This window comes from Meriones unguiculatus, chromosome 11 (assembly GCF_030254825.1).
Source record: "Meriones unguiculatus strain TT.TT164.6M chromosome 11, Bangor_MerUng_6.1, whole genome shotgun sequence".
Taxonomy (NCBI): domain Eukaryota; kingdom Metazoa; phylum Chordata; class Mammalia; order Rodentia; family Muridae; genus Meriones; species Meriones unguiculatus.
The window spans coordinates 110728926-110756262 of record NC_083359.1 but is presented as its reverse complement, the minus strand read 5'-3'; the positions used below and the strand labels follow the sequence as shown (position 1 = coordinate 110756262).

Sequence of the window (27337 nt, the reverse complement as noted above, 5' to 3'; positions counted from 1 at the left end):
GCCCCCAGTGACATCAACAAGCCTCTGACTAGTGTAGCCCAGTCGAGCACTTGGGTGAGCACAGACGTAGAAGGCAGCTAAGAACCCACCATGACAAGAATGAGTATTTCAAACCAGGTCGTGTAGGGGCTGTGACCCAACAGCAGATGCCTGGGCACATCCCGGGCTCTGGGCTGAGACACGGCCTCCTGGGTGCACGTGCCATCCCACCAGAACATCGCCCAGCACTCTGGCTCTGGCTGGCACCTAGCGTTTCCTAAAGAAGGTGAGCAGAGGGGGCGAGGCCTCTCTCTGACGGGCTTTCCCACCAGTGAGGATCAAGGAGCATCTCAACAGGCCGGCTTTCCTGGCTACGCACTTTGAGCATCGATGGGTAGGGCAGCCTCCCAAACTCTGCAGTTCCTGTCGGAGGAAACCTGCTACAGTGAAGCTGTAACTACAGAGCAGACGCTGATCGGTAATTTTATCTGTTTCTTACCAAGATTACCTCATTTAAACAAGACCCAATACAGATGTATTATGCTTCTTTAATGAAATTGGGAGTCGTTTTCTAATTATAGAAGAACCCGTAACGTGAAATAATAGCTCCTGTGTGCAGTTCATAAATCTGACTGTACAGATTTCATTATGAGGCCTCTCAAGGGGGCATCTACCACACAGAGCATGGCAGCCACGCTGTGTGGCATGCACATGAATCAAGTGCCCGGGAGACAGCAGCGCCTCACCCTGAGAAGCTTTCCATAGGGCCGGAGTCTTGCTATTGTCATGACATGGACTAGCTTCCCACCCCAAGCTCCACGATGTCTAATCACGTCCCTGGAAGGCAGCCACCTTGGTGTAGGGGTGCTGAGGACGAGGTAAGCATGTGCTACGCAGGACTCCTTGAGTCTCAAACAAACCCTGGGCGCCTCTAGCACATGGGAGTTTTAAGACCCGGATAACTCATGAAAGCTGAGCAAAGCAGGCTTTGACAGCCTCGTCAGTGTGACACAAACGGCCGGGAGGAGACTTTCAAAGACCAAGAGACGGAAGCCAGGACAGACACGGCACACATTCTAGCTGTGAGCGTGACGTGACCACACCCTCAAGAACAGAAGGCCCCCAGTGCACCGCAAACGTCAAGCAGCCTAGCGACTGGGTGCAGGGTGGCGAACAATGAAGGGTTGCCTGAGACTCCCTGGGTTCCCAGGCCGGAGGTCTCCCTGGGTTCCCAGGCCGGAGGTCTTCCTGGGCTCTCAGGCCGGAGGACTCCCTGGGCTCTCAGGCCGGAGGACTCCCTGGGCTCTCAGGCTGCAGGCAGGTGTTCTGAGCTGGGGGGCAGGAGGAGGTGGAGTGACAGCATGTCTCTTGTCAGAACCAGCCAACAAGGCTGCAGTAATGCTCCACCCCATGCTCTCCCCAAGTTCCAGAGTTCTTCACAGCACAGCAGGAACGGAGACCCTGCAGGCAGCTGGCATGGTGAAGGGCTGAGGCAAAGGCGCTGCAGGGCGGATTCAGGAAGTGCTTGGGGTAGGGCCCTGGAAGCAAACAGCCTTCCTTCGTGTTGACCCGTTGCAGGGAAGGGGTTGTGACTGGAACCCAGCAGGTCCAGCTCGCTCACACAGGTGAATCTGGCAGGCCAGTAGGTATGGGGGGGGGAGGCCTGGCTGCTCCCATAACTCCCAATGACACGTTCCTTTAAAGACTGCTCACAGAATAGCCCATACCAGTGCAGCACGTCCAAAGCTAGCGCCTCTGTTGTTAGAACCACTAGCCATTTCAGACTCAGATACACCAGGAAGTGCTCAGCCAGCATGCCCAGCCGGAAGGGCTGAAGGACCTGCGGGCAGGAGGCCCGGGCACCACCCTACTGAGAGGAATCAAGCCGGTGCCCTGGAGCTGCCCCTGTGCCCCCAGGAACTACAGGAGAAGGGGTGCTCCAAGCCTGCTGGCCTGGCACTCGGAGCTCCCACCAGGGCAGCTGCACCTGTCTCTTCAACCACTGGGGATCCTTGTGCCAGGAGAGAATCCGGGCACTGAGCGCTGTGGGCCGGTGTCCTGGGGCATCTCCTCACCTGCTACCCAGTCCGAAAGCCCAAGCTCCAGCCACATGAGCCGGTCCCTTGGCCACATTGCCAGGCTACTCTGCCCACTGTGACTGTGGTTGGAGAGCAGGACCACCCAGAACCTACTGTGTGGCACCAGCCCCGGCTTTGTGCTTCCTCCCAGAGGGCCACAGCCACCTGCTACTCCGGGTCACTCCCGAGCTCCTCCACACGTCCTCAAGCCTGCCTGAGGCTGCAAGGCAGAGTGACGAAGCCAAGCGCTGACATCTTGTACAGGAAAGCTGCAAAGCCTGTCTCATGTTCAAGGCACAAGTAAGTGTGGCTACAGAGATCACGGCCTCTGTCCCACGTGCCACTGCTTACAGAATGGGAGCACACAGCAGGGACAGACAGGCGCCACTGGCCTCTCTGAGCCGGAAAAGCTGGGCCCTCCTTCACTGGCTCTTGACGTGTTGAGACTGGACATGCCCAGGTGACCGTGGCTCTAGGGACAGGTCTGACTCTTCTACTTCCCCAAGGGCATTTGCTTCTAGAAGTTTGCTGTCATTGCAGCCTTTGTGGGAGAGCAGCCCTCTTTCCAGCCGGTTCAAAGGAGCCACAGTGACGACCCTCCTCACCTATCTCTAAGTTAGCGGCCGGCACTACTGTGATCAGTGAAACCTACGCAGGCAGCTGGTGACGGCCTTTCCCTGAGAGCTTTCGGCTTGACTTCCTGAGGGTGGGTCTACCTCCTTCCGCCTCTGCAAATGGCTCCCCAAACAGTAACTGGCCTTGTCTTTTGTGGGTCAGCAATCCTTTCCATCACCCCCCGGAGCTGGAGGAAATGGTGGAGGTCATTTCTGGGGTCAAGGAGTTTACAATGAAAGAAGAAGAAACTCACACATGTATATCTTAGACAGCAACGAAATCATTGCAACACAAGTGACATCAAGATGTGGGGAGGAGCGGGCAGGACTCGGGAGACCTCATGGAGAAGGTAGCGAGCTGCCCACACAGAAGCTAGACAGACGTGATGGGCTCGACAAACAGCAAGGTAGGAGAAAGCCAGCTCTGTGCTTCTCACCCTCCTGGCTGTGGGTGTCCAGCTGCCCCGGGACCCTGCCACCGTGACCGCCCGCCACAGGGACTGTCTCCTTTCTAACTGTGAGCGCAAACAAGCCCTTCCTTCACCTCTAAGTTGTTTCTGTGAGGTGTTTTCACGGTAAGAAGACAGGGTATGAATGCCTTGTTGGCTGCCTTGCTGCAGTCTTCTCCACTATAACTGCGCAGACCCAGGCACTTCCCCGGGCACCTGAGCCTCCCTCCCCACCCTCCTCTCCAGCCCAGGCTCTCACAGGACACACACCTGTCTCACCACAGCCAACCACAACCCTCTGCGGTCAGTCTACATCACACTCACTAGTCCTCAACATGACATGCCGTTCATATGTGGCTCAATTTTTATTTTATTGTATTTCGAGATCAGGTCCCTCCATGTAACTCTGGCTGTCCTAGAACTGGGTATGTAGACCAGTCTGGCTGCAGGCTCACAGAGATCCACCTGCCTCTGCCTCCTGAGCACTGAGATTAAAGGTGTGTGCTACTGACGTCCAGCTCAGGAATTTTTAAAAGGTGGCGTGTGTGTGTGTGTGTGTGTGTGTGTGTGTGTGTGTGTATGTATGTGTATGTGCATGCGCGTGTCTGTGTTCATGTGCGCACATATATAGCACAACATATATGTGGCATTCTGGCCATAAAACATTGGTGCTCTTACAGACCATGGCATCTCTGTCCAGTAACACTTTCTCTGTGGCATTTGCAATTGCTGGATGCCGGTGTCTGTCCTCAGCCCAGCCTCTGTGACATTCTGCTACCTTGGCCATTCTCCTTGCCTTAGCTGTCAATCCCAGTGTTTTGTGCCCTGTGGCTGTGCATCTGGACTGCAGAGATGTGGGGTACATCAACCTGGTCCCTCTCGAGAATGCTCCACTGGACACTCCAAGCCCAGGCCTGATCTGAGGCGGGAATGGTTCTCCTCCAGGGCGAGTCAGTGACCTTTCTAGACTCTCACCCTGACACCCGCTCTGCTGATGCCGTCAACAGCGAGTGATCAGCTTCCGGTCGCTTCATCTACCACTGTCTCTTGGCTGTTTTCCCTCATCTAAACATCTGTGAAATCACGTCAGATGACTCTCACCTCCTAGCGTCTCCTTGCTGGTCCCCTGCCTCTGACCTTGGCTCTTAATTCGTTTTCCAAACAGCTGCCTGGATACCTTTTCTAAGCACAAGTGCAATTCTGTCCTCCTTTGTGTAAAGTCGCCCCTGGCTCTCCATTTCTGCTCCATTCAAGGTCATCTAAACGGGCAAAAGGCCCATCAAGTCTGTGAACTGGACTGCTCTTCTGGATGTGGCTCCTACCCCTGGCCAGTGCTGACCTCACTGCAGACGCTGTCCCCACCCCTTCCTACCCTCTGACCCCCTAGCCCAGCCCCAGAACTACTGAACCTGGTGGCACTCGGCCCCTCTGTCAGGAAGCCCTCCTTTACTCTCTGTGGCTGCCCTGGCTTGGAAGCCTGTTGTGTGAATCCCCACAGCATCCTGTTCTTGGCTCTACTATTGCTCTCAGCCCTGTACACACTTACACGTCTATACTAATGAGAGTGGGCTCCATTTGACTGTTCTGTTTGTTTGCTCCTGTGTCTCTACCCCACCACCATACATGATGCTGGTGGAATAAACAAATCACTGCAAAGGTGGGTGAGAGACAGAGTCGGGGAGATGAAAGGCCAGAGATGCCCTGGGCTGGATGACTTAGGCAGGTGACAGGCACCAGAACCCAAGGGTCAGCAGCCGCCTTGTCAGCCCAACTTCCTGACCTGCTCAGAAATGCTCCCACAGTTCCCTGGGTTTCCGCTTTCTGCCAAGCTGAAAGTCTACAGGCAAATTTACAAACATGAAATAAAAGTGATGCATGTTAGGAGTTGCCCTCTGCGTGGGAACGGCAGGCAGAAGGAGGGGTGTGGAAGACGAGAGCACCGTAAGATAAAAGCACGCAGCCTTCACCCATGAGTCCCAGCCTTCCTCACGCAGTGACGCTTGAGCGTGAAGAAGGCTGCATCCCTGACCACTGAAGGGTTCAGTGAGAGCAGAGCTCAGACCAGCTTCTGCTCGCCGCAGCAGCAGTTAGATAAAATTATGCTAGCTGAGGGGTGTACCCACAAGCACACAGACCCTGGGACTCCACAGGAGCTGGGGGGGGGGTGTTACAGGGTCCTTGAAGATGGGAACTTAAAACTCGCTTCATTTCCCTGTCTGACTATAAAGGAAGAAAAGTGCATTGTGGAAAATTATAAAATGATGGTCACCACCCAGGAAACTTTTGTTGAGATCTTGGCTTGTCTTCCATCTTCTTTCTAAGCATTTTTATGTAGGTAATGTTACCACATACACAGCGTTCATTATACTTTCTTTACTTACAGTATTTGAAACATTTTACATACCAGTAAACTATCTCTGTATCCTAGAATTGCCCTAACTGACTTGAGGTAACTGAGTCCTTTGCCTGGACAATGCAGTTACAGGAATTTCATTTAGAAAGGTCAATTATAGTTTATCTAACTTCCCATGTCTTCAGGGACTGCAACCAATTTTTTTTTAAATTGCTGAAGCAGAAGTAGAATTAGAAAAGATCACCACCCTCTCTCAGTCACATGACGTGGGCATCACCTGACAGAAACACTTTGTGTTTTGAAGTTCTAGGTGATTCACATCATGGCTCCAGGAGCGTAGACTTAGCATAACTGGCTGATGGGGCAGCCAGGTGAATGCTGACACTTGGTTAGGGTCTGGGGACCCTTGAGCACAGCTCCCCACAAATGCTGAGCATGGACAAAGACGCAACTGTGCGCCGGGTTCACCACAGGGATGCCCCACAGAGAGGGAAGAGCAGCACGGGCCGGCTTCCCTTGCCCTGGCCCCCAGGGACCCTGGGAAGCTTCTCTATCTCCAAACTACAGAGCATTTATCTTGTTGAGGCTGTCATATAAGCAAAGGTCCTCACTGTCTGGCCAAGGACAGTTAGGGGGAGGGATGATGGCTCATGCAGAGACATGCCATTTTCTCCTGACTTGACAGTAAAAAGGCAGAAGGGCCGCTGCCAAGGCATTTAAAAACAATTGTGTTTAAAAATTCTATCCTAGCAGCGTCTGGGAAAGTCAACTGGCACTAGCTTTCTCAAGACAGACTTGAAGAACACTGTAAACTATCATCTTGAAAATATCATGTGTTTATTTATTATTTATTTGTGTGCATGTGTGTGTGTTTGGTATATGAGGACATATGTATGCACGCATGTGTGTTTGCATGTCGCAGAGACCAGAGGTCACGTCTAGTGTACTCCTCTATTGCTTTCTGCCTCGTTTTTGAGGCAGAGCCACCTGGAGCCTGTAGCCCCTGACCAGAAGGCTCAGCGTCCTCCTGTCCTCGCCTCTTCAGCTCTAGGATCACAGGCTCTCATGCTTACACAAGTACTTTACCGCCCGAGCCACCCCTCCAGACCAGCATGCACTCTTGGAGAGATAGCCTGAAAGCCAGACAGATCCTGAAAGAGAATGAGTGTCTCCTTCTGTCTCATGAACACCAACCCTGCTTGCTGGAGAGGATGCCCTGGACACCAGCTCTGGAAACTTCTCTCCACATCACTGGGATCAGTCACAGCATGGTCAAATAATAGTTTACTTCTCACAAGAATTTCCAACATCATTTAAACTCTTTATGAGCATTCTGAAAGGCTACACCCCATTTCTCTAAATATGCTCTCAAGTGCTTGGTTATTTAAGAAAAGGCTCCTAAGTTTTGCAAATGGCTTTTCTTTCTCTCTTCTAGTTTATATTTCTTTTTGTTAACTCTCAAAATTCTAGTGTGAAACCTGCCTTTCTGACCCATGTTCACATCCCGGCTCCAGACCCACCTTTCCAGGCAACGCTGGCTGAACCTCCTCTACTATCCTGGGGGCCTAGACAGACATCCAGTGGAAGCCTGGCACTTCCTGCTTCCAGGCCTCTTCTTCCCACGTCGCGTCTCAGTGTTTGTACTTCTTTCTCTCCCTCTTCCCAGACGTCAGAATGCCCCTCTAGCCTCCACTTTTCCCTCCTCCATTCTAGTATTAACGTTTACAACATGACTGTCTCTCTAGCCTAGCTTGTTTTCTGTAAAACACTGACCAAAACCAGCTTTGCCGATAAATGCTTTATCTAGGAAACGCTTTTTCTTACTGATGTTTCCATGTGTTCCCAGTCTAGCTGGGGGGCAGGGGAGGGGAGAAGGTGGGGTTCAGGGCAGTTGCTGCAGGCAGGACACAGAAGCAGGAACCAAAGCGGAGGCCAGGGAGCAACACTGCTTACCAGCTTGCTCTCCTGGCTTTCGGGGCTGGCTTTCTCACTCATCCAGGACCACCTCCCCTGGCTGCCCCCACGTTAATGACCCGTAGACTTGCTTGCAGGCCTTTTCTCAGCTGAGGTCCCTCCCGCTGGTAACTCTGGCTGTGTCTAGCTGACCAAAAACTAACCAGGTACCCCTCTTCCTGAGGGCTTGCCAACCTGCACCTCCCAACTAAGTTTGGCAGATTTTGCAAATAAAAATATGGATATCCAGTTAGAACTGAATTCTAATGAATGAATAATTTCCCTCAAGTTCTGTCTTACGCGATCTTTGGAGAAAGCCCAGGCTAATAATTATTCATTGTTTTTATGTAATTCAAATGTCCCTGGCGGGCCTTCTCTATTTTTTTTCTGAGTGTACCATAACACGCCCTGTCTCTGTCATGAGCCACAGTGACCTAACAGTTCCCACATCTCTCTCTAATGATGTCATATGTCACTTGCCGGTGTCTGATTTCTCACGACGACACAGTGCCATCCTTGCCAGCCTTGCTGGATCTGGCAGGTCCCGTATCTTACCCCTGTCTTTTGGGGCTCTTGGTTCCAGCTCAGGTGCAGGATTTGGGGACCCACCACAAAGGCCCCTCCCCACGGCTGACCCATGCCCAACCTCATCTGACTGCTTCCAACTCCATCTTCCCAGCCACCATCAAGGAAGAGACCTCACGGCCTTGTCTGTCAATCACTAGGGAGATTTTTCCTATGCATTAGTGGGTTCAAAAATGTAAAAAACTGAGCAACTTCACGTGGTTGAAGCGAAGTTCTTAAGAGGCCCCTGCCTAGGGGCTCCTGTCTCATTTCCTTCTCCATGCTCAGCACCTCCCTCTACTCCACAGCTAAGACAGAAGCTGTGAAAGCACAGGTGAAATGACAAAGCTTGGTGGTTCTGACAGCTAAGATGGAAGCTGTGAAAGCACAGGTGAAATGACAAAGCTTGGTGGTTCTGAGTCGCTGCAGCGTAGCAAAGCCTCACGCAGGCTGACGTAGGAAACCCTGACCTTATGGCACCCGCAGGCCAGTGCCACGCACAAGCCCCCCAACGCCACGCACACCCCCAGCTCCACACACATGCCCCCCAGCGCCTCTAGAAGCCCAGCCTATCACCCTCCTACAGGCCTCCCAAGCTCAGTTTGGCTCTGCCTCCTCTGTGAACATTTACTTGCTCCAGGAGAGCTAATGAGTCACCTGTGCTGGCTGTCACTAAGTATTTGTCTCAGTTCAACACAACCATCCTCCAAGACAAAGGCTTTCTCTGTGCCCGGAGGAGAACACCACTGCAGTCTGCTATGAAGGCAGATGCTGCTAAATGTCCAACCTAGAACAGTGGCTCAGAGCAGCTCCTCATCCAGACGGGCAGGGTGGCCTTCCAGCTCAGCAGCTGTGGAAGGCACCTCTCAAAGCTGCTCTGTGAGCAAGCACTAAGCTGCTTGCTTAGAGAGGACCTCCAAGCCATCCTCAGGTGGCGGTCAAGGGGACAGTGCTGAGAAAAGATGGTGCCTTCCCTGGCCTTTCCCAAGCCTGTCCTGGAGCAGGCTCAGGGCCATCAGAGACTGAACTGTGCAGCTGCAAGCGGCTCTGTGCCCATCTCCTCTGCTCTTCCACAGTCTTCCTTCTTTTTCTTCTTCCCTCAGCCCTGCTCACACTCCAGCTCCGCTCCCCCCACACCTGTCAGCACTGCTCTGCCGCCTCTGAGCTTCCCTTCCCACCCACTGTCCACCCCACCCCCCTTCCTCCAGGCATCCCTCCTGGCTCCTCTCCATGCCTCTGCACATTTGGAATCAACATTTTTATGCCACTCCCTGTCAAAGACTCCGTGTGGACCCCTCGTCCCTACAGGAGGGTGTCCAGGTGCTTACCCTGGGTCATGAGGCGCTTCTTTTTCAGCCTGTGCTGTTGTTATCATTCTCTCATTTCTCTGCTTATTTATTTTGCAGTATGGCTACCCAGGGACCCCTGGCATCACAGACAAACTCCCTCTCCAGTCCCTCTGCCTGCTCTCAACTCCATTCCAACCAGTAAACAGCCTCTGGGTACCTTCCAGGGCTATGTGCCTGATGCCAGAGAGACAGGGTCAAAGGGCCTGAGGCTTAGACATGAGGTAGGTAGTACAGTTCATAGGCTTAGTGGACCCTGGGAGGAGGCCTCAAAGATGCAGCCAGTTTAGGGAAACTCCTTTGAGGCCACAGGTGTGTCTCCTTCTTGCTAAGAGATACAGCCTGGCTGGAAGTCTTCTGTCTTGCCTATTAGAATTACAAAACAAAACAAACAGGACAATCCATGAGGAAACTGTAAATTAAGCCGAAGGTTGTGTGGTTGGGTTGGTGTCCCAAGCCCTGCACTGGGAGTCCTGGCTGGTGACAGAGCTGGCGGGTCAGGCTCTGCATCACCCATCACCAGGAATCTTAGCTGGGGTCACCCTAATAGATTCCTGGGAGTTTTCACTGCACTAGGTTCCTACCTTGCCCCAGAATTTCCCTCCAATTCCATTGTCTGTCCCAGTCTCTGGCTCTCCATCTTTTACCCACCCCCAATATCTACCCTGTTTCCCCTCCCAGGGAGACCCACATACGCCCTGTGGGGGCTCCTTGTCACCAGCCTCTCAGGATTACAGGAGCGTCAAGGACACCACAGGAAAAACCACAGACTCAACAATCGCGGCCCCACAGGGGCTCACTGAGAGTGAAGCAACAATCAGGGAGCCGGCTCGAAACTAGGCCCTCTGTGGCTGTTACCGTTGTGAAACTTGGTGGTTTTGTGCTGCTCTTATCAGAGGGAGCAGTGGCTGTTTGATGCTTTTGCGTGCTTTGGGGACACTTGTCCTTCTACTGTGGGTTGTCACATCCAGCCTTAATATGAGGGGAGGAACGTAACTTTATTGCAACTGGATATTGCCACGTTTAGTTAATATCCTTGGGGGAGCCTGCCCTTTTCTGAAGGGAAACTGAGGAGGAGTGGGTAGAGGGAGAGGAGGTGATGGAAGAGGTGGGAGGCAGAGGGAGAACCAGGAAACAGTGGTTGAGCTGTAACATGTGAGAGATTAAATTAATTTTAAAAATGTAAATAAAGTATTGAGATGCAAAACCCATACAATGGATTTAGGCCCAGTGAAAGGAGATCCTACAAATGCTGCAGCCGTGAGACAGAAATGCAGGGCGATAATTAGCATGTCTGCGCCCCACTGGGGCTCTAGCTGCAGCTCTCGGTCACAGAGCAGCATGTGTACATGCAGATGCCAGCACAACAGCTGGCGGAAACCAGTGTGTCCCTGTTCATTCCACTGCGATGAAAGAGCTTCCCTTAAGACTAATGAGAGACAAGGCGATGGGCAGATGAAGGAACATGTGACCAAGTCTGGCAGCCTGGGCTGGACCACCAAGAGGACCCACGGTGGAGGGACAGAACAGCTCTGACCTACAGGCACGCCACCAAACATGCCTCCACCACACACAAAACAAACAAAACCAAACACGCAGCTCTGGTGAGTAAGCCGCACATGCTACAGGCTGAGCAAGCCCAGGTCAGCCCTGGACGTGTGTACAGACCAGCAAGGGTGAACGGACTCCTTAGACTGGACACGCATGTGCTCCTCTATCTATGGAACAGTAATGATAAGGAAGTGATCGTGCACTGTGGCGGGAGAGAGTACAGAGCTCACTTACGACATTCTCCAAGAAATAAAAAATAAAGAGCTACAGGCAATTAGTAACTGCTGAGAGAGGGGGAATTTGTTTTTGCCAGGAATGAGCCGTTGATTGGTTATCAAATACCAAGAAATGCATGTGGGCAGGCATCACTAAGCGGGCTCAGCAGGTTGTATTTCTACATGTTCGTTTGTTCACATGTAACAGCAACAGTGAAAGGCCACGAAGGGGACGTTTGACATGAGCAGTGACAAGAGCGAGGGGTTTAATGAAAGAGGAGGAATGGTTTAAATTATAAATAAATGAATTTAAGGACATTATAAATTATAAATAAATGAATGTAAGGAAAAAATGCACATATGAAAAGCAAAAATACTTAAACTTGAGAAGCCAGTAGGCTATTTCTACGAGAATTACGGAGGGAAATAAGGAGGATGTCATAGCAAAGTTAAGGCAGAGGAGGGATCGTAAGAGAATACCACCATGAGTACTGTTCACAGGACAGTGTGCTTTCAGTCAGAGAGGCTGCCATGGCTCGTGGGACCACACTTCCTAACTGCAACCTTTGATTGTCTCCAGAAACCCATCTACTAAGTCACACTTGTTAGTGAGAGAGAACAGACCTCCAGCAGAAAACGTTAGGCTGCATTTCCTACAGTGAGGCGAGTGCTGAGCTTTCCATGTCACCCTGTGCTCGCCACACGGCAATCGGCATTTTACACTGTGGCTGCTGCACAGGAAGTCTGCAAAGGTTTTGTGAGGAGGGATTCTATTTTGTGCCCATGCTACGTGCCCATGCAGTCACGAATACTGACCCTTCTCCTTGTTCTTGGATTCTGCACTAAAGTTGAACAGAGGGTGGTTGTGGGACTGGAGGGAGGAACCGAATTGCAGGCTGTGGGTAGGTGGACTGTAAGGGGGACCGGGGCCTGGGCCGTGGCCCACAGCCTCCTGCTGGCGCATTGGCACACTTCCCTTCCCTAGCGGAGAACCCGCACACAGCACTGCCCAGTCGCTAGTTGTCCCACAGGCCCCAGAGAAGCACCTTCCTTTCCTTGTAACGGTCACGGTGCAGAGCGGCAGCTGTCACTGTGCGGAACAGCGGCCGTCACTGTGCAGAATGGCAGCCGTCACCGTGCGGAACAGAGGCCATCACCGTGCAGAGCGGCAGCCATCACTGTACAGAACAGCGGCCGTCACCGTGCAGAGCGGCAGCCGTCACTGTACGGAACAGCGGTCGTCACCATGCAGAATGGCAGCCGTCACTGTACAGAACAGTGGCCGTCACCATGAGGAACAGCAGCCGTCACTGTGCGGAGCGGCAGCGTCTGCAGGGTGGCTCGGGCTCAGCTCAGGGCTGGGGTGAGGTTTTCTCTGCTGCAGCACCCTGCTGGTGAGAGTACCTGTTCAACAACTCTGGGTGAGAATAAATGAACAGGCAACAGAGGACAACGGAGGTCTAGGCCCACGTGATGCTCAAGCCGTCTGTAGAAGGGGACTGCAGCTCAACAAGCGAAAGTTATTCTAAGGAGAAATAAATGTTGTAAAAGGCCCAAGTGTACACCTCCCAGGAACAAACAGCCTGGAATGCTGTGTGCCTCTCGGCCCAGAGGACAGGTTGACTCAAAGAACTTGTCATGTCCTTTTATAGAACAAGAGTTTCTTGGCCAGTTACTTAGGATCTGGAGCCTGGACCTACTTTGGGGTCTCAATCCGGCTCTTGGGAAGCATAGAGAAAGCTTTTTCTAGCCTGGACATCTTGAGAACAACTAACACTTCTAATCTAAAGCTGCTGAGCTATCTTTGAAGCCCAAACGCACTGCTAACTGGAGCAGGCAGGATGCCCAGAGGGCTAGATTTGGAGAAACAGTTAACAGTCAAATCAGCCAGGCTAGGAGGCTGCCGCCTTGTCAGAAGCCTTTGTGTGGGGGCGGGGGGCAGGCATGGTCTTTGCCCTTCCCATCTCTCCTCCAGGCTATCACCTTACAGTTCGGGTGTCTGTGGCAGAGCATTAAAAATTCCTCATCAGGACTACAGAGGCGGACAGTGCTGGGCCTCACAGTGCATTTCCTGGAAGGGAAAATAATGAGTGAACTTTGTGGAAACTGTGTAAGATGCCTACAGGAAAAGGGTTACCTTAAATCCAATTCAGAGGATTGCTCTGCAATGGCTCTTAGCTGTGTGAGAATCCTGTGTGAGAATCCTGGCTAACTCGATGCCCTCACTGCTGAATTTAAAGGCAGAGGTAAGAACCCCTCCTTCAGATACCCTCCAGCAATGTCTTTACCGTTCCAGTGTCTGGCCCACAACCTCACTTCTCTGAGAGGAGGGAGTGAGGGACAGCAAGGACTAAGCTGTCGGGCACCACAGTACCCAGTGGGCAAGACACACTAGCCGGACTCAGAGTCAATAGGCGACCTCACCATTTTCCAGCACATGCTGAAGGACTGGGAACCACCCTGGGTTACCCTGAGCACAATGCAGCAAGGGGCCAAGTCAGCAAGGGGCCCTAGGAACAAGGAAGCCGTGTCTCAGGTACTTCCAGATCAGACAGGAGCAAAATATCTGTAAAGATCTCGTCCACCTCCACATGCTGACCTCTTCACTCGGACATTGCTGTAACTACATCTCACCCGCCTCCGTTTCTGAGAAGTCGATCACACACTGAGCCTAAACACCCACCCACAGCGTGCACAGGACTCCAGCATTCTGCCAGTCTGAATGCTGGGCAGAACAGAGAGGAAGAAGACAGGTACAGGCCAGAGAGAAGTCAGAGGTTGCTGGATGGGACTCCAGGGGCCTCAGCCACCTTGAAGGCATTCATTCATTTCCCAGGACTACTGCGAGGGCTGAAGGAGGGTCCATCTGCACAGTACTGGGCTCCAAGCAGAGGCCCACACATGGTGGCTCGGCTGGTGACCGCTCGTCTGTCCCTTACAAATGTGTCCATTGAGGAGCTCCCCCACAGCTGTCTCAGGAAGTTTCTCCAAGGCCACTGATGGTCAGCCTCCCAGATGCCATCTTGTCCCTGTTCTTCCTCCCACGATTCTAGTTTCTGTGTGTGCTCAATAGTCTCCCTGTTCTCACATGAGAAATGCTATCATTCCCAGGGACCCCTCCATCTCCCAACAGCAAACTCACTCTGGATCCTTTTGGTTCTCTTTTGCACATGCCTCACAGTGATGTTCTTCTCTTCATCCGCCCTCTCCTTAGTTCACTAAGCACCTGGATATCCCGTCTCTAACCTGCTTCCCTGCCCACTGCGCTCAACCTCCACCTGCTAACCTTAAAACCTGACAGTGCCCGCTCTCAGTTCACCACTGCTCACCCCTCCTCCCTGACCAAGCAAAATCTACATCCTTTAATGTGGTTCCTGGAGCCTATGGTCCAGCACAGGCTGCCTCTCCCACTGTGCCCCTTCCCATACTCCTGCCACCCACATCACCTTCGTGAACCACGCCTGTCTCCGTCACATGGGCTGACCCATCTCTTTTTGGATTCCAGTTTTCCCCCTGCTCTGTGCTAACTCGTTTTCAATTTTTTGGCTTCTTCTTGGGTATCATTGTATCTAAGAAGCCTTCCTACGTGAGTCCCGAATCAGATGGCCCCTCTGATATGTTCCACACGATTATCTGTTCATCTCTTCCAGTAGCCTGCAGCCCTTTGAGAAGATGACCCCAATGCCTTAATCGTCAGTTGGTCTAAATGGGCACTCCAACATCTGCTGGACGGATGAAGACTCCGACATCTGCTGGAGACGAGCCCGCCCAAGGAGTGGCCTCTGGTTAAATGAGGCTGTCAGTGACCAAGACAGACCCCAAGCATGACAGCAAGAGTGCAGCACGTACCTAGGATGGCCACCACCTCGTCATCCTGGATCACCTCCAGGGAGCCTGAGACCACGAAGCAGAGGCTGTCCACACTCTCCCCAGCGTGACAGATGAGGTCCCCTGGGGCGCAGTGCACCGTCTGGAACTCCATGGCCAAGGCCCGCAGGCAGCCATCGCTGGCCAGCCGGAAGGCAGGGTGCTCCTTGAACACTCTGCGATTCAGGTGCACACAGATGTCAGCTCGCATGTCCTTGGGGCAGACCTGCAGGACCTGGCCAGACAAGGGAGAGACAGGTGAGGTCCTTTCCACAGCCTCCTTCTCTCCCAGGCATGCGGCAGCCCCCACGAGGCCAGACCGAACTCCCGTGTGTGAGTGCCCTCGGGGAAACAGGCAGTGCCTGGATTCTAGACCAGTATGCTGAAAGCTCTGGGCACAGGTCTGAAAATCAGGGCTAGGAGTGTATTAGGCATAAGAAAGGCCTCTGAGGATATGGCATTTGAACAGACAGCTGTAGAATGTGTCAAGAATGGACCTTGTGGACATAGAACATTCCAGCAGGAGAGCAAACACGAAGGCTCAGTGTTCTGGGCAACAGTCCACCAGGTCAGGGGGAGGCCTAGAAGACACCCCACAGAGAAAACACTGAGCCTCCAGGCCAGGAACACAAACTGGTGGACTGATGTCAGCTGAGAATCCAGAGTGGGATTAGAGAGCTCTCACCCTGGGTGGCAACAGAAGAGTCAAAAGAAAAGATGAGGGATGCGGGGACTGGGCTGGTTTGGTGTAGCCAGCAAGAAGTAGCCATGTTCAGATTACAAGCACAAACAAGGAAATCATTTTACACACACACACACACACTTGTATTTATATAAGGGGTAGAGCACGACATTTTGACATGCACACAATACATGAACAAGGCAATCAGTCTATCTACCCCTTTAAATATTTGTCATTTGTTTATGCTGAGAATGTACTAAATACTCTCTTCTGGCATCTGGAAATACACAGATTTGGTTAACAGATACAAAACACATAACACATCAGACTAGAGTCTGTGCTCTGACTACACAGCAGGCATGGCTTGCTGACGGCGTGAATACGGGATGGTCCTCAAGGAGATGCATTTCCATGAGAACTGTCCACAATCAAGCCAAGTAAAAATTCCAGCACAGATGTGAGAGGGTTCCTGAGACCCCAACCCTTAGACAAGGAGCTACTGGCACTTGACGGATGCTGGGGAAAGGAGATGCACTCTTCTATGGGGGTGCGGCATTGGTAGGTAGCCCATGCCCTGGGGAATGGCATCACCACCCATTTATACGTGGTCATTATTAGTTAGACTCAGTGGGATGATGATGAAGGTGGTGGTGATGGATGAAGGTGGTGGTAATGGATGAAGGTGGTGGTGATGGATGATGGTGGTGATGATGGTAATGACGATGGTGGTGGTGATGATGATGACAATGATGACGACAACAGACATGAAGTTGATAGAGACAGGTTAGTGGAGCCCAGAGACAGTTAAAAGGAGGTAGTTGATATAGATAAGATAAAAAAATATCATGTGGACGTATTAATCTTCAAAGAATGAATATACTTTACAAAAATGAGATACGTAAAGTCACATTTTCCTGATTATGCTTGCTGTCTGGCAGGCATGGCTCAGCGAGTTACCAATCTGGTTAGTATTTGTTTGCCAAGTGTCCATAGTGTTCCAGGTACCATTCTAGGCTCTAAGGTCCAGTAGTTAAAAAACATCTAGACAAAGATCCCTTCCCTTATGGAATTTTCTGTCTATCAGGGAAAGGCAAATGACAAGCAAAAGAAATAAACTGTAGTAGCAATTGCTGAGGACGATGAGGAGGACATGAAGGACAGAGAACCATGCCTTTACATTTGAAAGCTTGCTGTGTGTCTGCTAACTTGGTCCCCACAGAAAGTCTGGGCTGTGCTTTTAGTTACATCAGTTCAGATGAGAAAGCTGAGAACGGGGAAGCCCCAAGGTTTCCAGCCAGGAAATGGCAGATTTGGGCTTTCACACTAGGCAGCTTGGCATTGGAGCCTAGGTAACGCCTCACCAACCCTACGCCAGGCAGCTGTGCAAAGCCAATGGGCTGCCATTTCACTTGCGGCGTTCCTGCCCACAGCCAGCCTACAGTGCCAGACCACCACTCCGCCATCTGAGCCGGGTCCCCATCCCTGACTTGCACCATCTAAAAAAACACATGAGGAACTGCAGGCCATGTGGATCTCGTTCCTCTAAATAATTGAAAACTTTCCCAGATTTTCAGAGCAAGAAACACTTCTGTGGACAGAGTATCAGCAAGAAACCACTGCACAGCTTTCTACAGGAAGCATCAGGGAACACAACAGGACACCTTCTGGGGGACTTTTCTGGAGAAATGGGGGCTATTTTTAAAATCATTTTTCCTATTCTGTTCCGTGACCCAGGTAGGGGTCGCAGAATAGAGCATGACCATTCAGTGGCTACTTCCTGTGCTGCTGGGAACCTTCCAGCCCCGTTCCCGTCTCACGCCAGCCACTCGCCTCTGCCTCTGGGGCTTCTCCACAGGCCCCCTCCCTCAGTTCTTGCCTCAGATGGCTTCAGTCCTACCTTCGGTGTGCACATGAAGATGGAGCAGTGGAAGAGGTCACATGACTGAAAACAGAGTGACTTCTTCCGTGAAAGCCTTACCTACTCCGTGCCTCATTTCTCCTGCAGAGTACAGACGACCAGCACTGACTCTAAAGCTAAGGGAAGTTGCATGTCTGAGACACAACCCTCTCTCTGGTGACCCTGCATTTCTGTTCTGGGTTGTAAGGTGGCCAGGGGCGAGTGTCTCTCTCGGAGAGCAGAGAATGGATGGAGGAGTGTGGAGGCACAAAGCCTAAGCCAAGAGATCATGACAAACAAGACAGCTGCAAAAGTGTTTTCTCCGTGCGGATTGCAGGGGTGGGGACACACGTGTCACGTCCAACAGTGCCCCAAAGCAGAAGCAAGGTTAGTTCTCCTGCTGAGTTCACATTTCAATATTCGCCTCCCTCAGTTAGGCTCCTGAATGAGGCCTGGGCCAGGACTTCCGTTTTCAGGACACTGATTCCAAAGCCCATGGAGAGGCTGGAGCTGGGGGGAGGCTGGCTGCAGAGGAGCAACGGCCGACTCTGGGCTGTGCAGCATCTCCACAGCCTTCCCGTCTGCAGACTCTACACCAGGGCAGGCGGGAGGGTACCGCACCCTCTCCCTGAGGGCACACATGCCTCCCATGGCTGCCGCCTCCACTGCCTGGCTTTGAAATGACACTCTTTCAAGTTGTGGCTGTAGAGAGGCCTCGCTGTGCATTGCAGCTCGAGATTGAGACTCTGGACTCCGTCCTGCTTTCAGCGTGTACCACCTGTGTGAACCTGAACGACGCTTAGCTCCTGTGCCAAGTCTCCCTTTCCCTGTGTGGGACTGTGTGAACTTTCCCATGCTGTTTGTGTCGAAGTGTCTGGTGCCTGGGCACTTGTGCACCCTTATTTAATGTCATTCTACAGAGCTTTCATGGACCAGGGGGTTATGGCTAGCCCAAAGGCCACAGGCCATGTGGTCTTAAGGGTCCTCTTACTTCAATATGCCTCTGATGGTGACGTGGGACCTGGGGCAGGACAGGCACATGATGTGCTCAAGGTCACTGGTTAGGTACTGGGGGGTGGAGGCAAGCAGGGACTGCAGGGTTGGCTCTCTCCTCCTCCTTCCCGAGGCTGGGCTCCACTGTGAGATGCCAGGGCATGGACCAGGAACTGGGGTAGATCCCAAAGCCCTCCAGGAGGTGAGCAGGGCGGGAAGCAGTGCTGATGGTGCAGTGTCCCACACAGTTCCTCCACCCATCCCGGAAGGGACGGGGACAGGGTAGGGCTTTTCCCAGAGATCGGTATCTACAGAGCCATTCCGGTGCCTGGGAAAAAGGAGCTCCAGGGCAGAGATCAAAGTTCTTTCTGCCCCATCAGCTGCCAGGAACCCAGAGCAGGGATTGTTGCCAGTGCTGGGCAGAGACAAGGGGCGCAGCTGGGGCAGAGAGCAGGCAGTGCCGGGAGCCAGGCAGAGCCAGCCCACGCCCCGCCCATCCAGGAAGCGTGAGCCTCAGCCTTCTCCTGGAGCACGCCTTCCATCTGGAAGAGGCAGAGCCTGCGGGATGGATGGCTCAGTGGCATTAAAGCCAAGTTTGAGGACCTGAATCCAACCCGACCCACATGGTAGGGAAGAACATGACACAGCACACATAAACACACAAACATGCACGCACATTCACACGTACACAGTAAAATGTAGTTTTAAAAAGACAAAAGGCGGAAAATAATGAAAAAGGACAAGTTTTGGAACCAGGTGAAAACCGGGTCCAGATCCTGGTGTCCCCCAGGCCAGGGGAAGCAAAAGCAATGAACCAGGCCTGGTCCTCCTTCCCCTTCGACAGAGCTTCCGGCCACACCTTCCCCAGGGGGGAGTGAAGCCACACAGGCACAGTGGACAACAGTAACGCAAACTTTCACTGGGTCTTTCTGCTTCTGTGTTTGCCACGTAGCCCAGGCTGGCTGAGGCTCACAGCTGTCCTCCCTCCACCACAAGTCTGCACCACTGCACCTGGCAAAATGCTTGTTCTCAGTGCATGCTCCAATATTGATAGCTGGTGCTGTGGAGGTTTATCACAACTCACAGACAGACAGACCCAAAGCAATGGGCCTGTAGAGTAGAGAGGCTACAGAACGGCGCATTTCCTTAAGACTGCCAGTGCTCCTGTGTCTGTTCAAATGCAGTAGCGGTTCTCAACCTTCCTGGTGCTGTGACCCTTAATCAGCTCCTCATGCTGGGGTGACCCCAGCCGTAAAATCACTTTTGTTGCTCCTTCATAACTGTAATTTTGCTACTGTTATGTAAATATCTGTATGTTCCCATGGTCTTACTTGACTCCTGTGAAAGGGTCATTTAACCACCCAAAGGGTCATAAACCACAGGTTGTGAGCTGCTGAGACAGGAATGTGGCTGGCGGATCCCAAAGCCGGACCAACCTGGATTTCAACGTGTCCAGGGGTATTTTTGCCACCAGCACGCCCGGAGTGGAGAGATGGTCATGGCATTGAGGGGAGCAGAATCAGAGGAGTGGGGGAACAAAGATAACCCATAAATAAACCCTCTGCACCTCCGTACTGCTCTTTCTACGCTTTACTGATGTGAACCTGCAAGAATGCAACTGTGAGAGCTGAGAGGAGGCGTGGGAAGGTCGGGTACTCGCTCTCTGTGTCGCACAGACTTGTGTCAGTGCTGCCTGCACCTGTCAGGCACGCTCTCACCAGGGTAATTACTGACCTTGTCCATCACAGGCCAACGATGGTGGTCAGTGGCCTAAAGACAAGACTGTCAAGCATAGGTCCACCTGGGAAGCTGGGGCAAAGGAAACAGCCCTCCAGTCCAGGGTCTTCGCCTTTTCAACCCTGAGGCAGTGGACCTCTGCTCCCGTCACTCCAGGAGACACGCTGTGCCTCTCCGTGCTTAAACGATGGCTCTTCATTTCTGGTCCCCAGTAAAGACAGCAGAGAGGCCGCCGGAAGCCCCGGCACCACGTGCCCCTCCCTGACCCCGGCCACCGGGGAAGGCTGAGCCGCCCCCCCTCACCTTCTCCGTGTCGATGCCTCGGGACATGGACCAGGTGGACACGATGTAGTCCATGACGCGCTCGCTCAGCCCTTTGGGCACCTGGTAGAGCTTCAGGAAGTCCCGGACGCTGTTGAGCATCTCGTGGTACCTGTTGGTGTTGGCGTACATCTGCTGGAAAATGGTTGTCACGTTCCCAAAGATGGTGGCGTACAGAAGAGCTGGAGACAAACAAGAAACGGCGCGCTGAGTGCTGTGAGCCAAACTCTGGAGCGCACAACCCCTCAGAGAAGGCCCATGGCTGGAGCTGTGCTCCCTGCTAGAGAGTCCAGACCTCGGGGAGCCTCACACCTCAAGCCAAAGAGTCTGGAGCAGGAGGCAACGAAGACCAATGTGTGTGCTGTCCCCAAGATTTTGGACATGGTGTTTTAGCTCATCAACAGAAACCCTAAGACACATGTGTATGCTCTTCAGAAGGGTAGAACTCACCATTTTAAAACCTGCTTTCAGAGTTGTGAACATTCTCGTGTCCTCAAAAGAGCAATCCGCTGCCAGTCCTTCTCCATGCTCTCCCGTCTCCCCTACCACACTCACTCACTTTCGGTCTCTGCAAACTCACACATGCTAGACGTTTTCTGTAAACCATACAGAGTGTCTCTGTGACAGCTTCCTTCACATTCCCGGCATTTCCTTCTCTTCCTTGCCCCATCATGCAGACTGTCCACACTTCATCTGCCTATGCATCAGCTAACGGGCATTTCTGACTCCATCTTTCCTTTTTTACTTTTTGGCTGTTGTGCTTATGAAGCACTGTGAGCACTTGCGGGTGGGTATCTGAGTGAACACACATGTCATTCAACCTGGCATGTGCCGGGACTGACACTGCGGTCATATGTGACTGTGTTTAACTTGCTGACAATGCCCAGCTGTTTTCTCCTGGTTCTAGAGAGATGGCTCAGCAGTTCAGAGGGCACACCGCTCTCTGAGGACCCTGGTTCCATTCCCTCCTGTAGGATTGTTCACAACATCCCAAAACTCCAGAACCAGGGCATCCGGTGCCCTCTTCTGATCTCCACAGGCAGCTGCACGCACGCACACACACACACACGTCCATACATAACTAAAATATAAAAATAGTTGGGGTGGTGGCCTTAATCCAGCATGGGGGGGGGGGAGGTGGATCTATGAATTCTAAGATAACCTGGCTTGTGTAGCGAGTTCCAGGCCAGCCAGGGCTATACAATGAGACCTGTCTAAAGCTAACAACAACAACAAACAACATGATATCATAATCTGTCTAGTCAGCTTGGCCTGTGAGGATGTCTCTATGAGGTTCTTTTAAACTAACTGTTGTGTGAAGTCCAAGGAGGGCAGCACTATTCCCTAGGCAGGGGAGCCAAGGCTGTGGAGGAGCAGAGAAGTTCACGTTAGCACAGCCAGTGCGCGTGTTTGTGGGCGTCCATTCTCTCTGCTCCGGACTGTGGATACGACACAGCCAGCTGTCTGAAGCTCCTGCCTTGACTTCAAACAGTGATGGCGTGTGGTCCGGAGGCCAAGATGAACCCATTTCTCTTCTAAGTGGCCTTTGTCAAGTCCGTTGTTACAGCAACAGAGATGATTGCAAACATGGACCGAGGCTTCAGTGTGGAGTTTACTATCTTTGCGCAAAGGCTGATACCACTGGGCACACCCCCAAGTGCTTGGTGGCCACGGTGTGTCTTCTGGACAAATAACCCCTCAAGTTCTGTCTACTTTTTATGTGTTTGCTTTGTCTTTTTACACCCTGGATGCTCCTTAGCACACCTGTGTTTTACAGATACTTTCACGCCTCATACGGGCTACCTTAACTTCTTCCTTTTTCTTTTTCCAAATGAGGGTGTGTACATCCGTGGGTTCAGAGGTCAATGTCCGACATCCTCATCACTCGACACATGTAAAAAGCTTTCATCTTGTGTATGGGTGTGGGAAGGTCAAAAGCTAACCTTTGGGGTCACTTCTCTCCTTCCTCATGCCCACCCTGAGGTCTGATGCCAGGTTTTCCTGCTGCGCAGTAGGGGCCTTTACCTACAGAGAAACCTTGCCAGCCTGTTTGGGGGACAGGGTCTCTCACTGAGCCTAGAGCTCACTGATTTGGCTCGAATGACTAGACAGATGCCAAGCCCCAGAGATCCCTGTCTCTGCCTTCCTAGCACGGAGACTACAGACACTACCACAGCAGGCAGGTGCCAGGGAGCCAGGCGGAAGTCCTCACGCTGATGTGATAACATTTCACTACTTTACAGTATCATTTGTAGCAAGAAGGTTTTAGCTTTGATGTTATTAATTCATCTATTTTTCTTTTGTATTCTTTTTCTTCTGGTTTCTTACATTTAGCACAGCTTGTTTGTTTATATATTGTTGTGTATATAAATATTATGCTTTCCTTCCCCTGAAAAGGGAAACACTTTATTTGGAAATAGGTAGATATCACGCGGCATTGTGAAGACAGGGGATGGATTCCAGACACCTTTGGCTTAGTTTTCCTCCTTGTCACACCTTCTATAGCGAGAACACGGGAAACCGCCATGGAGCACATGGCTCGTCCGTCCTGCTGCGGCACACAGTACATCCATGTTCAGAACACGGAACCATTCGGTGCTTCCTCCTGGAACCCCTGCACAGCCATGCCCTTTCCCCCAGCAACCACCCCCTTTTCTTCACCTAGATTCTCTTTTCACAGACGAGGCATAAATGTGTGGCCTGCTGGGGTTGGCGCTTCCCTCACCAGGGGCTGGTAAGGTGCATCCACATTACTGCTCTGTAAACAGCCCTTTAGCTGAGGAGGCCTCTTCCTCTGCACAGACACCACCACAACCACCCTCTCAATTTAAGGCTTAGGAAACAAACTAAGGACAGGAAAGCATGGGAGGGAAAAGCTTGGAGCCTGAGGCCAGGAAAGGAGCAAAAATTACCCCACCCCGCCCCCCCTGGGGGCTGAAAAGTGCACCGTCTCCTCTCACTTTTTGTAAAGGAAGAAGGGACATGTGCCTTCAAGTCCCCTCCTGCCTGCTTGCCTTCTGATCCTCATTTGTGTGAATGCTTGTCAGTCTTCCATATCAGAAACAGAAGGAAACCCTTAGCTGCTACCCATGTTAGCACAGGGCCCAGAAAATGGATGCCGAGTTTTATGTGACCTGGTGGGAGTTGTCAGCTGGGAGTTCAGGGCTGGTCACCTGGTTGGGTCACTGTTGGAGAACACACAGTTTTGGATTAAGGTATCTGACCTGCTCTGTGGTGTTCTGTGTAACATGCTAGCTTCCTGTTTTCTTTCAGAACATGTTGTCAAAGTGTGGGGACATGAATGCTATGTTCTGAGCCCTAGGCTTGGCCTCGTCACCTATGGCCTCTTCTGGAGTAATTCTCAGCAGTCAGAGGGAAGATCTGCTTACCTGCTGAGGCAAATTTTCACGATGCACCCCTTTGTTCTCCCTCTTCCTCCTGCCTCTTCTCCCCACCCCAGCCTCGGCCACCCTTCCACCCCAAGGATCCTAGTACCACGAGAAAGCACACAGTAAGAACACCTGATAGCTGCCTATTTTTACTTCATTTCATTTTCCCAGAAGATTCCTGTTACATAATTTTCTCATTTAATGAAACCACCATCCTGCTCATCAGGGGGAAAACACTTCTGAATACAGAAGGGCTGAAGAGTATGAACAGAATGGGGATGGGAGAGAGAGAGAGAGAGAGAGAGAGAGAGAGAGAGAGAGAGAGGCCTGGGAGCCAGACTTGCTCCTTCACGTAACCTGCTCCACAGAACAGCAATTCTTCTGGACCATCTACCTTTCTATTGCAGTGATAACACACTGTGGCTGAGGCAGTTTAAAGAATGGAGAGTTTGTGCCCATGGGTCCAGAGGATAAGAGGCCAACCCCATCATGGCAGGAGGCATGACAGCAGGCAGGCATGGCGGCTGGAGCCACACGCCATAAACTCTCAAAGCTCCACCTCCAGTGACATCATCCTCCCAAAGGCCACGCCTCTTAAACCTCCAAACCAGTGCCACCAACTGGGGACAGTGGGTTCCAGTGTCTGAGCTACGGTTTAGTTACCGGTCAGACCACATCTGGTTTTGCTAACGCTGTCTTCTGTCTTGGCTACTGACATTGCTTCTGTTCCTGCTGGTATGGTGTTCTTGTGGAATGTATACATTTACCCTTGTTCATTAAAATCCTGATTTCTCTACCCCACTATCTGGTTTCAATCTGGACAATGCATTGTGATGCTTATTGTAAGCATCACCTGTCTCGAGTTTGTGTAAACATGCCACCATTTGTTCTCTGTGTTGTCAATAAAACAACCAGCCAATGCTGAGCAATGGAGAGAATAGGGTGGGACATCCTGGTCCAGAGCAGAGGAGAAAGAAATGAGTGGGAGGAGAGATCTGAGAGGAGAGGACCTGGAAACACCAGGAGAGATGAACTGGACCCAAGATATGACTAAGAAGCAAGGATAATGTCTGAATGGGAGGAAGCTATGAGGGCTTGGAAGTTTAGGATGGAGTAATTGATGCCCAGCATTGTGCTCTAGGTTAATTACATAAATCCTAGTCTCTGTGTGGTGATTTGGGTATACAGCTGGTTTAAGAATAACTGCTGTTTAGCTAAAAGATAAATCAATATTAAATATTAATAATCATCAACATTTTCCTTCTAGTTTGGGAAAAGGGCAGAATCCTATCTGTAAATCTCAGTATCTGCATAAATGAGTAGCAGTCCTGAGGAAGGAAGGAAGGAAGGAACTGCTCACTGGCTGCCAGCAGGTTTATCTGACGGAGAGGAGATCGCCCAGGAGTAGAGTACAGAGGCTCTGCCTCTGAGTCTCAGGCCCACTGCTGACCTATGGCAGCCACTGCCCTCTTGAAATGCCTTCATACATTATGGGGTTCCTAACTACTGAGAGAAGAGGGGCTTACTGCGGCCACCCTGAAATGCACTGTATAAATTAGGCTGTCCTCGAGCATATGATCCCTGGCTCAGTCTCTCAAATGCCATGATGGCTACTGTACATCACACACCTGGCTCAGTTTTAATTTTAATAAATAGGCTAATGTCCATAAGTACCTGCGGCAGGACGCCAGACCCGTTCGGCATTGAACTGCAGTTAACGGCAGGATTGTCTGTCTACGGACCTGGTAATGATGCCTCAGAAACCAAATCATCCTGGATTTTAATTCAACCAACACTGAGTATTCAGCTGTGTTGTTCCTACTCCTGAGAGGCAACCCAGTCCAGGGACCATAGTGGGCTCTGAGGAGAAGTGGCCTTTCCTGGCCATCTCTGAGTCACATGAGAATGTTTCCCATGGACTCACATGTTTGAACACTTCCATTAGGGAAGGCTGTGGAAGCCAGGAGAGCGTTGTTGGAAGAGCTGGGTCGGTGGGCACCGGGAGGAGTTATATGCCGCCCCGCTTGCTGCAGGTGCGGCACAGATGCCTCAGGCTCCTGCCGCCACCGTGTCCCCACCACGGTGGACTGCAACCCCTCAAACTGTAAGCCAGGATAAAGCCTTCCTCCCCAAGCTGCTGCTTATCAAGAGTTTTGTCGCAGTGATAAGAAAAGGAACTAGTAGAGTTTCCCTGTTCATGATGATAACATCAGTGACTATGCAAGGCAAATGCCGGAGCAATACCTGTTCCACAATTACCCTCAGTAATCATTTCTGAACTTCCCAGTGTTCATAGCTGTCCCTCACGCCCAGAGCCTGCCCCGTGGGTCCTGGCTATAATCTATCTGCCTTCCAGCGGCATGCTGGCCTGTACTTTTCTTCACATATACTCTCTGGTTTGCAGAAATTACAGTCATTTTAGGGGCTTCTCCTCTGCATTCAGTAGCAGCGTAATAAATGCTGTAGATAAATGACTGAAAGGTCGTCTCTAAGAGGTTAGCTTGTGTGCGTTCAAATGGACCAGCAGAGCCATATTACCCAGGTCTATGGGAAGAATGCAGACATTTGCTCCCATCCCAGAGCTACTGGGTCTCTGAATTAAGGCTCAGGATGGTGCTTTCTTGGACTTTTCAGGCAGCTTGGAGTGTGCTAAGTCTAAGAAGCTCTGCCTTGTACACATGAGCCCGCTGTTTCACTGGTGAACTGAGAGCAATGGTCATGCCAAGCGGGAAGACAGATCATCAGAGGGAAGACCCTGGGCATAGACAGGGCCTCAGCTAACTTCACTCCACTGGACAGGATGGAGTCAGAACCCCATCGCAGGCAACACCCCGTGAGCCCGACTCCGGTGGCCTTGGCTATGTCCAGCTCCAGGTTTCCTGCCAGCTTTGGCCTCTCACATCTCCACCTGCCCCGCTGCTGCCCAGGTCAGAAAGTGACTCTCAAGGTGGAGACTATAAAATACACCTATTCCCCTATTTCAGCAAGAAAGCCCTGAATGCTTGCCTAACACCATGCTAAATATAGCACAAAGCCTGTCTACCTCAGACTCCACCACACTGGGGAATGGCACTTAGCAAGCACGGTTCTCAGCGGAGACAGAAGGTCATTTCAGCCACTGCCGAACGGGACGATGGTGCCCACAGTATTATAACTCACCAACCTACACCGCACCATTTTGCTAACTAGCGTTTTAACAGCTCTGCAGACCAAAGAAACAACTCCCACAGGCAAGTACTGCCTCAAGGAACTAAGGTGGTCAAACCGGCTGCAAGGGTTCATCCCCTGCCGGCTGAGTCCTGGGTCCCGGGTGGGCCCTTGGTGACAGGGCACATGCCGAAGGGTAGCT

At 51.8% G+C, this 27337-nt stretch overlaps 1 protein-coding gene across 2 annotated transcripts in view; it reads right to left on the bottom strand.

Annotated features, from left to right (window-relative positions):
* Kcnh1 (potassium voltage-gated channel subfamily H member 1) overlaps nucleotides 1-27337 on the bottom strand; it is a 261141-nt gene that overhangs the window by 60468 nt on the left and 173336 nt on the right. For both annotated transcript variants that reach the window (XM_060364945.1, XM_060364946.1), the window contains exons 8-9: nucleotides 20582-20781; nucleotides 14952-15204 (exon numbers count right to left, since the gene is read on the bottom strand). In XM_060364945.1, the coding sequence (XP_060220928.1) occupies nucleotides 14952-15204; nucleotides 20582-20781 (453 nt within the window). The remainder of the gene's footprint in view (nucleotides 1-14951; nucleotides 15205-20581; nucleotides 20782-27337) is intronic.